The 15969-nt window shown below is 35.5% G+C and overlaps 1 protein-coding gene across 1 annotated transcript in view; it reads right to left on the reverse strand.

The window, feature by feature from the left end:
• Nucleotides 1–15969, reverse strand: part of Elapor2 (endosome-lysosome associated apoptosis and autophagy regulator family member 2) — an 86102-nt gene that overhangs the window by 37777 nt on the left and 32356 nt on the right. The window contains exons 8-11 of the mRNA XM_027932709.2: nt 8284–8464; nt 7648–7776; nt 1425–1515; nt 506–608 (exon numbers count right to left, since the gene is read on the reverse strand). Of these exons, the coding sequence (XP_027788510.1) occupies nt 506–608; nt 1425–1515; nt 7648–7776; nt 8284–8464 (504 nt within the window). The remainder of the gene's footprint in view (nt 1–505; nt 609–1424; nt 1516–7647; nt 7777–8283; nt 8465–15969) is intronic.

Consider the following 15969-nt stretch of genomic DNA (forward strand, 5'->3'; position numbering starts at 1 on the left):
AGTAATGTTAAAATCCTAGCCAACAATTTCCTAAAATCCATTTGAGTTCTTGGTGAGTTTTGAATTGTTACTTTTCTCAAGCTAGGAGTAAGAAAAGAAACAGGCAAAATTATGACATGTGGATAGTAAAGTCCTTTTTCTAAATGTGTTAAATTTAATAAGAAAATTTTTCTTTTTTCCCAATGCTCCACACCTTCATTATTTTCTGCTCTTACTTATTAATACACTTCTCCTTCCTAAGAGTTTAAATTGCTGACTGGTAATTAAGGAGAATTTTCATTCTGCTGGTGCATATTTCTTACAAAGGAATTTTCTACAGGTTAATATTCCCTGGACTTTATCAGTCACCTGGGCCTCTTCACTTATTTCTCCCCAGGAGGAATAAATGTCTTCTTTATGGGCTGTTTTGCACAATTCTTAATGACTTCTTTAGACATGTTTAAATGTTTTCTAGAAACTTCTAAGAATTCTGAAATCTGCCTTTGAAAGCTTCTCTTCTACTTACCACCATGAAGTACAGGACACAGTCGGCTGAACAGAGGGTCTCAAAGACAAAGGTTATTCTTCCTAGTTCAGAACCTGTGGCTCCAGTCATAGATGTTGGTGGTCTATGTGACAGATTAAAATTGCAATATTTACATTATGTCCTAAATACAATTTTACAACAAAATTAAGCCACTTTTCCTGTTAAGTTGAAAACTACGTAGTTCTTCTCTTTCCCTATTCTATAGCTTCCTCCAAAGCACAACTTCTTCCTCACTCAGATTCTGCAAGTCCACCCCCTTGTTCTAAGGTGAAGTCTACACAGCCATGAAAATATGCCTGCATCTCCTGATGTATATGCTCCCATTGATCCTAAAGCAAGAATAAAGATCTCTTAGGGCTGGGGTTGTGGCTCAGTGGTAGAGTGCTCGCCTAGCACGTGTGAGACCCTGGGTTCAATCCTCAGCACCTCATAAAAATCAATAAATAAAATAAAGGTATAAAAATTATTTAAAAAAAATAAAGACCTCTACAGGGAAATCTCAACAAGGGGGACAAAAGCAAAATGAGATTAATCAATTTGTAACATCTTCCTTTACAGATAGAACTGAGAAAATAAATAAATAAACCAAAAAATACTCCTGCAAACAACTTAGGCTAAGACTCTTCATTAAGCATCCAAGAATAATGGTTATTATAGCTTTTGATGTAATATTCTAAAAATTTTTAGCTTCCCTCCAGCAACACACAACTAAACATTTGTAGTTTCTCAGTCACTGATTCTACAGATATTCCTAAATTTAATACATAATTCTGTAACAGCTTATTTTACTAAGATTTGCAATACTAATATATGCAATAATGGCAGCCATACTTCTATTTCTAGAGGGAATCAGGTGTGAAGATTCTTACAGAAAGGAATCAGAATTGGTTTTCCTTACTTAAATCCTGGAATATGCAAGTTTAAGATCAGGTAATCATTATCAGAACCTCCAGCTCCACTCTGGATATGATCTCCAGCCACCTCCCAACCTGTGAATTTAAAAAAAAAAAAACATTTTTATTAGTAAAAATTCCATTAATGATACTCAAAAATAGTTTTATTTAAGATAAAAGTTACAAGGGAATTAGTGTTTATGTTCAAAGTTAGAAATACTCCAAAAGAATTCCCTGTTTTTAAGTCAGTTGTAAATTGCATACATAGGGAAACTTGTAGATACAAATAAAGAGTTTATGAATGTACTGTTCTGCATAAAATTATCTAATGGTAAAACCAACAATAGTTTTCTCACTGAAGCATGAGTTTAAAAAAACTAAACAGTCTTTATTCATTCTAATACACTGAGATAGAAAATCCTAGTCTATAGTAATCAATGTCAATAATCACTACTTCAAGAAGTAAGAGAAAGAAACTAAGGATTTATATTAGTGCTAGATTGGTGATTCAGTAGTTTTTGAAACACATAATCAACAGTTATAGAAAGGTAGCATGTTAAATAGACCTCAATCAAGCTAGTCTTTTAAATAATATATACTAATCTACTGCTTCTAAGTGCTCATTGTTCTGCTATCTAAAGGTTGTTAAAAGAAAAAAAAAAAAAAAAAAGCAAATCAACTCCTAATGCTAAGAGTTAAATAACCATAAAACAAACTGGTCCGGTGGAAGAGATACTCATGACTGCAGTGGAGATAATATGAGAAGCTTTTAGGTTTACTGCTATTGTGTGGTGAGGGTGAAAGGGAAGACTTCACAAATGCTTCCTAAGAATGCCTCCTAACATTCAGAAATGCCACGAAGAAGGACAGAAGAGCAGGAAAGGACAAAGAAAAGGAAGGATTAAAAGGCATATCAAGAGAACAGTATTTGGAAGGGATTACTATAACTGTGAAAGGAAACATCTCTTGTGTTTCCATATTGCCTATTGTAGAGTCCTCCATGTTTTCCATGTTCTCTCTGAACTGACCAAGAAATACAGAATTCCTTGACCATCCCATGACCTGGCCAGATGCATGTTTTTCCAGCAAGCTTGAACCCAATCCAGGGGTGGTGACGATTCCCAAGCCTGATACAGTGTTTACACTGTTGCTCAAAACTCTGAAATAAACCAGCCCTGTCCCTAAGCCAAGTTCCTCAAACCCTCCTGTAAACTCTGTCCTAACCCTCAGTGTAGAAAAACCTAGGTAGAATCTTCCAAACTCACTGTGCCTTTGGGAAGTTATGTTGTAACACTCAGTATGTAAGTTTTCCTAAAAATTGCTTTGGACTGATCATCCTAATATCTAGAGCTTCTTTCTTTGGAATCCCAACTGGTCCCACTGTCAGTATAGTTTGGGGCACTACCTTGTAAGAACTCGGCTACTACTCTCAGGGCAACTCTAGCCAAACAGTAGGTCAAACAGAACATTTATTACTATGGTTTGAATCACAGAAAAGATTTGTTGGAATTCTAACTCTCAATACCTGTGAACAGGACCTTATTTAGAAATAGAGGCTTGGCAGCCAAAACAAAGTTAAGATGAAGTCATTATGATGGGCCAAAACATCTGGTGTCCTCAGGAGAAGAGGGAAATAAGGACAGACAGACACACAGGGGACAACACCATGTGAAGATGCAGACATACACAGAAGGAGGAGAGCCAGGTGAAGAAGAGAGGTCAGAGTTAAATTAAACTGCCATAGCCAAAGAGCACCTGGGGTCATGAGAAGCTGGAAAAGGCAAGAATGGATCTTCCCCTCCAGGCTTCAGAGAACATCACCCAGTAAAACTTTGATGTGTGGCCTCCAAAGTGTTGAGAATACAATTCTGTTGTTTTAAGCCATCCAGACAGGGGACTCTGTTGGGCAGTGCCCTGGGGAACTAATATGCCCATACCAGTTTAAGCAAGAAAGACACCAACGACAGAAAATAAAGAGATCCAATGTAATCAATATAAAGAATTAGCAGACATTTCACCTTTTTCATACTGAAACACTGAATATACTTATGCTTATTTTATACTTACAGTACACATCAATTTGAACTAGTCACAATTCAAGTATTCAATGGCCACATGGGGCTAATGGTCACTGTGTTGTACAACACAACTCAGGAATGTTAAACTAGAGCTCTGAAAAGTAGGACAGATCAAAATTGGCAGAAACCTAGGAAGCACCAGCCTTCTACTGTGAGGTAGTTGTCATTTCATCCATTCACAATCATCACAACTATGTAGAACACTATCAGCTAAAATGATCTCAGAAACTTGAAATATTACTCAGTTTTAAAGAAGAGTGAAATTATGGCATTTGCCAGTAAATAGTTGGAGTTGGAGAATATCATGCTAAGCGAAATAAGCCAATCCCTCAAAACCAAAGGCCAAATGTTTTCTCTAATATGCGGATGCTAATTCACAATAAGGTGGCGGGGGGGGCACTAGGGAAGAATAGCATTACCTTTGATTAGGCAGGGGGAAATGATGGGAGGGGAGGGGAGGGAATGTGGGGATAGGAAAGATAATAGAATGAAACATACATTATTACTGTATGTATATATGTGACTACATGACCAATATGATTCTGTAACATGTACACTCAGAAAAATGAGAAATTATATCCTATCTATGTATGATATATCAAAGTACAGAAATGCATTCTACTGTCATGTATAACTAGTTAAAACAAATTAAAAAAATTTTTTTTAAAAAACATTTACTTTTAAACTAACACCCTAATAACTGTTAAAATTTTTAGACATTCCCTTCCAGGTTTTGTCTGTGTGTGCATTTTTACAAGAGCATGCGCAATTTTGTGTTTGTCTAAGTAAATTCCACACTTTCCATCTTTCTATATACACTTTATATTTGAAATTTTTGTTTTTTAAAACCATATTTATATTTCCTATAAAAATATTAAGGCTACAAAAAATTTAAAAGATGAAACCTAAAATTACTCATAATCTTATCAGAAACAACCAGCATTAACAATTGAGGTGTTTCTTTTACTGTCCTTCAGTGCATGTGTGCTTTTATACCCCTGAGCTCTACCGCAGATAATCTTGAATATCACGTTTTATAAATGAATACCATTTCATAAGTATTTTATGTGTACTTAATTCATCCATATGTTAGTAACTACATTAACATTTTATGATCTAGACAGGTAAAATTGATTTTTCACAATTTACCAAATCATTCAACGCTGACCACACATCCATTTTAGCCATTTAGACTGTTTTTGCCTTTAATTAGTATAGATGACAATATAATGAATACATTTGGTGTTTTTTTTCTGTACTTAGGTATTTCTATTAAAAAGAATCTCAGTAAAGAAATTATCGGGTCAAATGGATATATTTTTCAAACAATATCTCCTGCTGTTACTCTGATTCTGAAAGCAATATATGTCCATGAGGAACACTTACCAAATGTAGCAAAGTAAACAGAGTAATTTCATACTTCATAGAAACCTCCCACCCCCCAGTTATATCCTCAATATTTTGGTGTTTCTCTCAGTGATTTTTCTATTGTATACTTTTGTTTAATACTTCTAAGACTTACTATATAATCCATTTTATTTTCTGATTTTTTTTCATTTAGCATTATCCAAATCATTATATCAAAAATATTTCCTCATTAAAAATCCTCTTTACTTCTAGTTTTCATAACTTAATAATGTTAGATGGTTATTACATAATTTATTTAGCCATACTTGCATTGTTGAAATTTCAGTTTTTCCTCTTTTCCCTCTTATAAATACTAAAATTAATATCTTTTGATATGATTTCCTTCTTTACATCACATTGTTTCCTTGGTATAATACCCAGAAGTTACTATTGAGTTGGAAAATAGGATTTAAAAATTCCTGAACCAGATTGTAAAATTATTTTTTATATAGAATCCATATAATGACTACATTGGAATTCCTTTTAAACATAATTCCAATACACAAAAATTTACTTCTCCATATCTGTTCTAAAACTATGCAGAATTCATACTGAGAATGATGAGCCTCAAAGCATTCCAAGCCACACAGTCAAGTCAGTCAAACCACACCCATTCTAACTCCATGGGCAGCAACTGTCCCAACAGGCAAGCTATCCACCTCTCACTGGATCCTCCTCGGAGTGCTGCTCCTCACACAAGGTGGATGCTATGACATTACAGAAACATACACCACCTTGCATCTTTGTGTTCTTTACTGTTTACTATTTCGTTATCACACACTACTACAACAGAGCTTCATGCTTTTAAAATAATTTAACATTTGTAAAACTTAATGGAAATATAAAAAATATACCTTCTAAGTAAAAGAGTAAGCAAGTAAATCAATATTGTCATAGAGAGTTAGAGTAAAGCCTTGGTAAGATCATATAAAAGTTCCATGTAATCTCATCTACCAAGTGAATACACAACACACACACACACACACACACACACACACACATCTAACTCCTTTTATAGTTCATTCAATACTCTGGTCCTCCCGATTTTATTTTTTTCAATAGGTTTTAACTTCATATACTTAGAATTCAATCACAGGACATATTTTAGGAATATAAACCTTCATGGCCAGATAATAACTGTGATATTTTTTCTTCCCCCCGCCTCAGAATAAATTCCTAAAATTGGGATTATTAGTTTAAAAAGAGGAATATTTCACATTTGATATATTAAGGTCTTATCTTTCCCTCTTTCACTCATCTGTTTAATCAATATTATTCAAAGACATATTATTTGCCAATCTCACTATCCATGTGTACATATCACTTCCTACATCCCAAATGTGTCTATTTGGCAAGGTACTAACTTAAAGCATATGCATTTAAAAAGTGTGCCTTGTGTGAGTGTGCATGCATGTGTGTTTACATAATAAACAAGTATAATATGGAGAAAGGAAAGCTGATAAAAATACTAATGAACTGATAAAATTAAAGGATGCATTTCAGTGTAAAGCCCTGGTATTTTTAGTACCAGTCTCTAGTGTCAAGTTTAAAAATACATAGGTTGATAATGTGATTCATTCAACCAACAAACACTATGGAAACAATAATATTGAGTAACAGTCCTACAGAACTCAGCCACATTTTCAAGTTTTTGATTAGTGGGGATCATACGTATTTAATTAACACACTCACAGACTCTATGGTAAAGGGAATTTGAGATCATAAATCCTTTACCATGGTACAGTATTGAGCCAAAGACAGAGATGCTGACATATTCCTCTTTAGGGTAAACAACACAGATTTTGTTACCTTGGCAATTCTATACTGGTATTTATAGTCATAAATGGTGATCTTCAATATCTACTTTGAAACTGACTCCAAAAAAAAAAAAAATGCAAAACTAATACATTCTCAGGGCATGTTCCAAGAACCCCAGTGGATGTCTAAAATTGGATAAAACTGAGCACCATAATTTAATGCCTTTCCATCTTAACTAAGCACTTATCATACACTGCAGCTGTAATTTTTGCAGCTTGAAATAAAATAGCAATACTAGAACAAATTTAGTTTTTTCTACCTTCACAATTTCACATCTTAGCAATCTCAGCATGCAACATTTTTCTTTCCTTACTTAGTTGAGAATGTTTACCTTTTCACCTAAAGGAAGCACTTTCTGGCTTCTCTCAAGCACATTTGAACTGCCAGCATCACTACTCAGCACCTTCTCTTTGGCATCCCTGAATTGTCCATATTACGTAAAGAGTTATTTGAACAAACACGTGGCACCTGCACAGTGGCTCTGTTAACTACGATGGCTACCAAGTAACCAGTGGACAGACTGTATAGCTGAACAGCATTGTAATAAGACAAAGGAATAATTCACATTCTGGGTGGGACACAGCATGATGGCGTGAGACTTCATCAGCTACTTAGAATAGCATGCAATTTAAAACTCCCAAATTGTTTATTTCTGTAATTTTCCACTTGATATTTTTAGACCACTGCTTACTGCAGGTAACTGAAACTGCAGAAAGTAAAAGTATAGAAAAGGGGGTAACTGCTGCATTTTATGTTTTTTATAGGAAGGTCATCTGCCTGTATTTACTGTTTTAATGTGAATCCTGGAAGATGGACACATAGCTGAATAAGACTGAAGTTCCTTGTGCCTATATTTGGCATGTTTTAAAGAGCTGAGTCTATAAAAGAATGGTATCTGCTGCCAAGATGGTGTCTCTGAACTCACCATTCATTCCGTCACACTTGGAATTCCCAACATTGAAACAGGAAGTTTTCATGTTGCCAGGAAGGACATTCCACCATTTATATTCAAACCCAAGTGCCGGCTCCGTTCCCGCTGGACATGGTCTACATTCTACAGAAGACAAGTGGGGCAAAAAGACAACAACAACAAAAAAATTAAACTGCATCTGGACAACTTCTCATTCCTGTAAGCATCACAAAACCATAATTAACAGAGAGGGAGGTGGAAAGGGGAGAGATTGGTCCACCAATTTCCTTAGAAATTGGTAAATTTAAAAAAGTGATCTGGAAAAAATTCTGGGTAGAATGTGTGGGTATGTGTATATATTTGGCATTTTTGTTTGCATAGTGGTATACTATTCTGCAGTGTATGTGTACACATAACTTACACTTATTCCATTGAGAGAGTGTCATACAACATGCCATTAAAACAGATCACTTCATATGTTAAATAAGCCATTGTGGTCTCACAATGCTATTATCTACTTTCGGTCTCAATAAGATAAGAAAATTGTCTCTTAAAAAGAATTCTTCCATAAAAACAATTTAGAATAAGGTCACAATAGTCCAACAAGTTTATTTTGCTACAGGTTCAACTCATGGACCGCTGACATCCTACCCTTTGTTCCATCTGAAAAGGTCCCAGGAGGGCAGGGTTGACATGAAGATGAACCATTGTTATAAAATCCAGGGTTGCAAGGTGGACAATCTTTCTTCTCTCCAGAAGGGGGCAATCTAATAGCATCGGTGAGATCTTCCCTGCAGATTTTGGGTTCTATCCACTTGTACATTATCTGCGTCTATAAAAAGTGAGCAAGCATACATTATCACAAAAACACTATACTGGAGCCTAGGAAATGGGAAAACAGTGGCAGAATAGAAGGGCTAGCTGAAGAAAATCTAAAATATCAATAACAAAATAACAGAAAAAGCAGTTTGGTGGAGAAATGACCATTCCTTATGATTGTTTTTACCCTAAGCTACATACACAGTTTAGGGTCCACATACACAGCAATTCCTCATGATGAAATCCCTTTTTAAAATATAGATAACCTGATTATTGCCCTTACCCTTCTATCCAGTCATTCACCTTATTCAATAACTGTGGGTTTCTACGCAGTGATTTTATCTTCTCATCTGAGACCTCCACTGCACTTTCCCTATCCTCTAGCCACAGCACATCACACCATACTTTGCACACAGTGATGGCAAAAGATCATTTTTCAAAATGAATAGAAAAGGCTTCCTATTTCAATCCTACTGGCTCACAAATATTTGTTGCTGTCTGAGTCTTTTTCAATAACTTGATGTCTGTCTAGCTATAGCTAAATTATTTTCTCTGGAGCTTCTAGGCCCTGTTTCATGTGTTCTGAACCTAAGGGTTCAGACAGCCTCTACCCTCAGGGAGAACAGTCCTTTAAACCCCATCCTTTATCCACTTCCACACCTGTACTCACCCCCACAAAACAAGATATAAGAAAATAACTAACTCAGCCAAACCCAAAAAGCTGTTATCATAAACTTGATAGTCTCACTTTGAAACCAGAAATAGCAAACGAATTAGCTATTCTAAAACAAAATTGATATGTTCTAGGGGAAAAAAAGGTATTCTGATGTAAACAGAAAAATAAACAAACTCTTTCATAACAAAATATAGCTTTTGAAAATCAGACTAAACATTTCTCCCATATGTCTAATAATCTGCTGAATATGTTCTTAATCCTTTAAAACAACTTCTGCCATAGGAAGTCTACTACTGAACTAGAAGAATCAAAATTAAAAGCAATTTTCCACAATTATTTCTAGTTAGTAGAAAATTATGTATAGTAAGCCCTTAGGTCCCTCAGTTTTATTCTCAAGTATTAGGAAGAGTAGATTGCCCAGTGAACAAGGATGCTTAAGAAAATGCTATAAAATTATATGTCTCAACATGATTATAAACAATATTTTTTGGTATCTCCCTTTTCTCACATTCACTTTATAACTGTATCATGATAAATTTTAACCAGCTATTTCACCCAAAGGCCTCTGTTATCATCTATAAAATAATGGCAGCTCCAGATGGGGCTTCCTAAATAGCTAAAAAAGTTAATTACATACTATCTCTATAATGGGTTCTCAACTTCCCTCAGGAAAGTCAATGTAAAATTCAGTGATTCTAAGAAAATGAAACATCATTACATTTCAAGGATTGGATTTTTTAAATTCTGGCTTAATAACAATGAATTTCAAATTCTGGCCCATTTATTTCCTGATTTATTTCAGCATTAATAAAAACGTGAGCTACTATACAGTTGAGAATAGTTGGTAACCACATGCAGGGGATGGGTGTTGATACTGTGCACCACCATATAATCTTCACAATCACTCTGCATATTATTTAGAAATGATGAAACAATCCAGATCAGAGCTGTTAAATAACCCACCCAAAAGCCATGTACAACTGGTAAATGGTGAAGTAGAACTAGTCAAGGAGTGACAGTTTGGCAAAGATAAAAATAATAAGATGTGTAAATCCATTTTGAGAAGTCAGCTAACCATGTAACTTCCAATGCAAGCAAACTAAATTTTTACAAATTAGAAAATGTGCACTACCTTTAAGCATTTAAATATTGATTAGTCAAATTTTACATTTGACTCTGCAGCAAAAGTTTTGTTTACAAAGCCCCTTGCCTCACATGGCAGATTGATTCTCTGCCTCTGTTTCTAATGGGAACAGATGCTTTCAACTTCAGCTGACTAGGAAAGACAATAATTAATATTAATGACACTTAACACCAGATGGCTTATAATGCAGGTGAAAAATCAACAATTCATTCTATGATATGTAATTATAAGATGTTTTCGTGAAATCACAACCCTACTAGAGTAAAATTTACCAGATTGCCATTAAGATTACAAAAGAGGTACAATGCCCCTGTGTATTTCTGTCATTTAAAAAACACACACAAATGCACACACGTGCGCGCGAGCACACACACACACACACACACACACACGGAGAAATCTATTGGATACTGGCTCCCTTATTAAATAAAGTTCAAGTCCAGGAGGACTAACATATATGCAACTTTTGAGACTGAATTTGCCCATAGTAACTATTTTCCTCTTTCAAATGTTGCTGTATAGGTGTACTAATCCTTTATAGATTGGATGAATTTATCAGAGCTGAATTACATGTGATTTAAAAGGGGTCTACCCATGGCCACTAAGCTAGCTGCCTGTTGCTCCAGGTTATCCTGGCACAGGTGGTCTCAGCCAAGCAAGTTAATGCTGGCCTCCCTGCCTCTTTCAAACCTTGATATTTCCAGTTGCTAAAGGAATTCATCATTTGTCTCTCCTGAATGACCCACAAGATGCTGCCAGGTTGTATTTGACTCCTCCTTCAAAATCATGTTCAATATCCACGCCTGCTTGAAGTAGGTCCTCAGCCTACCTTGCTACTCGGAAGCCTCTATCTGAATTCCTTTCCTACAAAGCTTTGCTGCTTTTCTGTTTTCTCATATGGTTATCTCCTTCTTCCCTTTCTAAGCTCTTGACAACCTTGGTGGTCATCTTCCTCGATGTGGGTGACAACACAGGGATTTAACTGGAGGTTCTCATCAGAACTTTAGGCAAGAAAATGTTTTAAATTAGATCATGATAAATATACTAAAAACACCATATTGCATACTTTAAGTGGTTGAAATACTGTCAAGAGCCCTACATGGATTATGTGTGGACCAAATATGCATGGACGCCCATTGAATAAGAAAATCTGGTATTTGGGAACTTCCAGTGGCAATTATGCTGGTAAGATTGCCCAGATACATGTGAGTCCTATTCATCTCTGCCGGGTCCCACATAGCACCAGAGATGGGGTGACCTACTGTAGCCACACAAGCTCTCAGAGATGGGTATAACCTGCCAACATGCCAATCAATTTGTTGACTGCAAGACATCCTGAAACAAGATTCCACCCCTGAAACCTTATCCCTGCCTTTGATATACCCCCTTAAGTAAACCACCCAAGCCATTTTTCAATTGGTAGCTCCAGCTCCTGTGTGGGCTAGACCTATCAAGCACTCTGCCTTAAACCTATTCTTTGACTCTGTCTTTTATTTCTTCACTAATTATTTCAGACTGTTTTCTCAGGAGGCTTATCCCCTCCTGTGCAGGAAAAATTACCCTGGCAAGGCACTGCAGCCCAATGACAAAATACATTATGTGAGAATTCTCTTTCAATAAGCTGTTCTTTAAAATGTCTGTATTTTTTTAAAGACTAAAATTTTTATTTTAAACAAGTTCAGACACCAATTGTTGCTGAGAAGTACCATATTGCTTCCCCACCATCCTAATCAAGCATCATAGGCTCCAGGTATATTTAACTTGCTTAAATCCTATGTGAACAAAGTCATATCAAATACTCATAATCTTTTATACCCTATTTTTAAAATATCTCCTACACTTATCTCTACAGGATAATTCAGAAGTACTATGTTACAGATATTGGGCATTTGCAGTAATTTGTGCTATCTTTGATATCACAAAAAAGGAAAGAAAGTGCAAGGCAAATTGATTCAAAAATACTAGCAACTTATGATCCACAAACTTCCTGAACTCAAAGGTAAAGCAGTTGTGCATGTACACTGATGTCTACATAGTTTGTATGTAAGGTATCCTCCAAAAGCTCATGTGTGAGACAATGCATGAAGATTTAGAGAAGAAATGATTAGGTTATAAAAGCCTTAACCCAATCAGTGAATTAATCCCTTGATGGGGATTAACTGAGTGATAACTGAAGGTGGGTAGGGTATGGCTGGTGGAGATGGGTATTGGGGGCATGGTCTTGGGGTATATATATTTTTTTGTAATCTGACAAGTGGAGTCTCTCTCTCTGCTTTCTGAACATCATGTGAGCTGCTTCCCTCCACCACACTCTTCCACCATGATGTCCTGCTCACCTTGAGCCCCAAGGAATAGAGCTAGCCATTTTTGGACTGAGACCTCTGAAACTGTGAGCCCCCAGATAAACTTTCCCTCATCCATAGTTATTCTAACCAGGTCCCTTAGTCAGAATAGTAAAAAAGCTGACTAAAACACCTCCTCTAAGAAGGCTTCCTTCTAAACCATCCTTCCCTACCAAGAGCTTTTCTACCCTTATAAAAAGTTCCCTATTTGACAAGACATGTCATTTTAGGAGTGGGAAACTATGCCTCTTTGAACACTATTACCTCTGGCTGGAGCTTACCTTCTGTAAGATCACCTGATTAGCCCAAAATTTGACTCATGAAATAACATGAAAAAGTATATTTCTTCTTTCTAATATTTCCCTTACGTGCTTAAAATAACTATTTAGGAAATTTTTCTGTACCTAGATTAGAACAAAGCACAGTGAGAGATTTAAATATTAACAAGACAAGTTGTTTGCTCCAAAAGAGATTATAGACTAATAGTGATGAGAAAGGTTCACAAACTGTTATAATATCTAAAATAAAACGCATGAAAGGGATACAAAGCACTGGACTTGAAAACAATCTGGGTGAGAGTTCCAGCCTTAAGACTTTCTAGCTGTTACATTAGGGAAGTAACTTCACCTCAGTGTGCAGTTTCCTCATCAACAAACTGGGTATAATATGTTTAAAGTGCACAACTCTTGAAATAAAAAACTAGAGGAAATGTTTGTGTGGACACACAGATATGAAGTGAGTACATGCATAAACATGTACATGATAGTGATAGTGTCTTTTGGTAGTAATGCTATCATTACTATTACTATAATTATTGTCATCATCATCATTTCCAAGAGGAATACAAATGTCATGGGTATCCCCTGAGAAAGACCAAATCTCTGCAAGACATGTAAGAAATGTCACAAAGATGAACATGATTCTTCCATCCCACTGTCTTTCCCCAACTAAAAGAAATAGCCCCAGCTTCTTCAATCATATTTTATATAAAATATACGGGCCTCTCTCTACTACATTTTGCCCATTTTGTCAAAATTTTCTCAAGCTTTATCCAAAGGACAGAATATAATACACAAGTGGTAATCAACATAATCAACATTTATTTACTAAGTCTCGCGTTCATTTGTTTAACATGTATCACTACCTCCTATGTGCCAGCTATTATTATATAGTTTAGAGATGTTTTTTTTAAAATGAGTAAGAACCATTCTCTATCTATAGGAAGCTGAGAGATCAGTGGAGAAAATGGTCAATTTGCAATATAGTGATCTGATTTCAAAATGCTATCAAACCAATGATTACCCAGTATCAAGAGAGGCATGCACAAAATTCTGTAGGAATTCCAAGTATAGACAGGAAATCTTGTCAGACCTTCTCATGATATTTAAGAGTATATGCTTTCTATGTGCTTGAAAGAATCACTCTTTTTACAACACAAAAAAAGCATTTTAGCCCTCCAGGTGAGTCTGATGCACACTGAAGTTACAGAGCTCCACATCTATGAAGATGTTTACATTTTTCTCTATCCTAAGCTCCGCCCTTATTACCCAGTACTCTGTGTGTAACCAGTGCTCAGTGTAGATTCACTAAATAAATAAATGAGTAGGTATTCCACATATTTAGGATGTTAATGAGAGCATCAAGATTAGAATAACTCCAATTACCTATTAGCATTTTCCTGAAAAAAAATTTCCTCTATAGGCAGAAAGCAATTTATTTTGAAATAAGATTAAAAATAAATTCATAAATGTATATCCTATAAATTCTAAATTCAGAATATATATACCTCAACAGCTGCTTTCCTATTTAATCAATTTGATGATCTTCTCCAAGAAAGGGGAAAGAGAGGTCAAAGAGACACAGAGATCACAGGACAAAGAGAACCAAACATAGTTGTTGAACAACCTGTGAAGCATCTTTAAACTACTGGCAAATCATTAGGCTGGTCTCAGCAAAGTCAGATACCTTTTAAAAATATGAAACTGGAACAAATGAAAGTGCTAGAACAAACAAAAATAGAAAAAAATCCTGAATTCCCTTCCATAATCTAAGTGTGTGTGTGTGTGTGTGTGTGTGTGTGTGTGTGTATCTGTATATTAGCACTATAGCCACTGCTTTCCTGTCTACTTCTGAAGCCAGAAACATTTATCTGAAAATAAGTCTAAAGTCTCTCTAAAAACAAAATGAAATAAAACACTGAATTTATAGAGTTCTAGTAAACTATTTTGTTCTATAAAAATCTACAAAGAACATGTTTAGAGCTCCTCCAGACTCAATGGAAAAACACAATCCACATGCATGGGCACATAGTGGCAAGTGTGTGTGCGAGTGCACTCTACATACAATACATTCACATATGCTCTCACTTCTGTTAGGCCCACAGCAACTAGATTTTGTCAAGCTGATCATGGACACTATACTCATTATTAAAATAGGAAATATGACTTTTGTATATTTTTTGTGTTAGCTCAGATAAATCGTTTTGCATATTAGAATGTATTTAAGTCCCCGTAATGCAGAATTAATGATTACATAGAATAAACTACCTTTGCCTGGCTTATTGTTAAGTTTAGCTAATAAAAGTTCATCTAAAAATACTGTACCAAATCACTCTTCAATCCACTAGTAGTAAGTACTCTTACTCGGCCATTGGTGTAGGGCCACCAAGACCTTATTTTCCAACTCCTTGTCAATTAACAGCTGTTAGTTTGAGTCACTGTTCTAATTGAAAGTGATATTTGTACTTCTTACCATTTTAAGTTTCCACTAATCTAAACTGGAATGTATTTGGTCTTAAGCATTCAAAACAAGAGTCCTTTTAAAAAATAAAGATATAAGGGTAAGATAATCAATGTAAATATAAAAAGTACAGATTAGAACTTGGGAATGCAAAATTAAGGGGGGAAAAAGGAATAATTCTTCTGACAATTATGTGTGTTTTCCAAAGTAAGTTTAAAACATGTCATTATTTCAAAGGTACAAATATGTAAGAAACATTACCTAGCAGCCACTTTAATCTCAGTTTCTCTTCTGACGTGGGATTGTATACGTTAATTATTTAATTATGAGAATTGTGAGTCATCTACGTAGCTTTTATTAATACAACCGCTGATTAGCCAAATAATTAAATAGAAGTTATAAGATATTTTCATCTAGTGAGTTGTAGTACACATTTGAAAGCTGATTTCTTCCTGGCATTACTTATCAAAAAAAAATATAACTGTTAAAAATAGCAGTCATCAGCTGGGCGTGGTTGTGCATGTCTATAATCCCAGCGACTGGGAAGGATGAGGCAGAAGGATCTTAAGTTTGAGGCCAGCCTCAGCAACTTAGTGAGGTCCTAAGCAACTTAGTGA

This window comes from Marmota flaviventris, chromosome 1 (genome assembly GCF_047511675.1).
Source record: "Marmota flaviventris isolate mMarFla1 chromosome 1, mMarFla1.hap1, whole genome shotgun sequence".
NCBI lineage: Eukaryota > Metazoa > Chordata > Mammalia > Rodentia > Sciuridae > Marmota > Marmota flaviventris.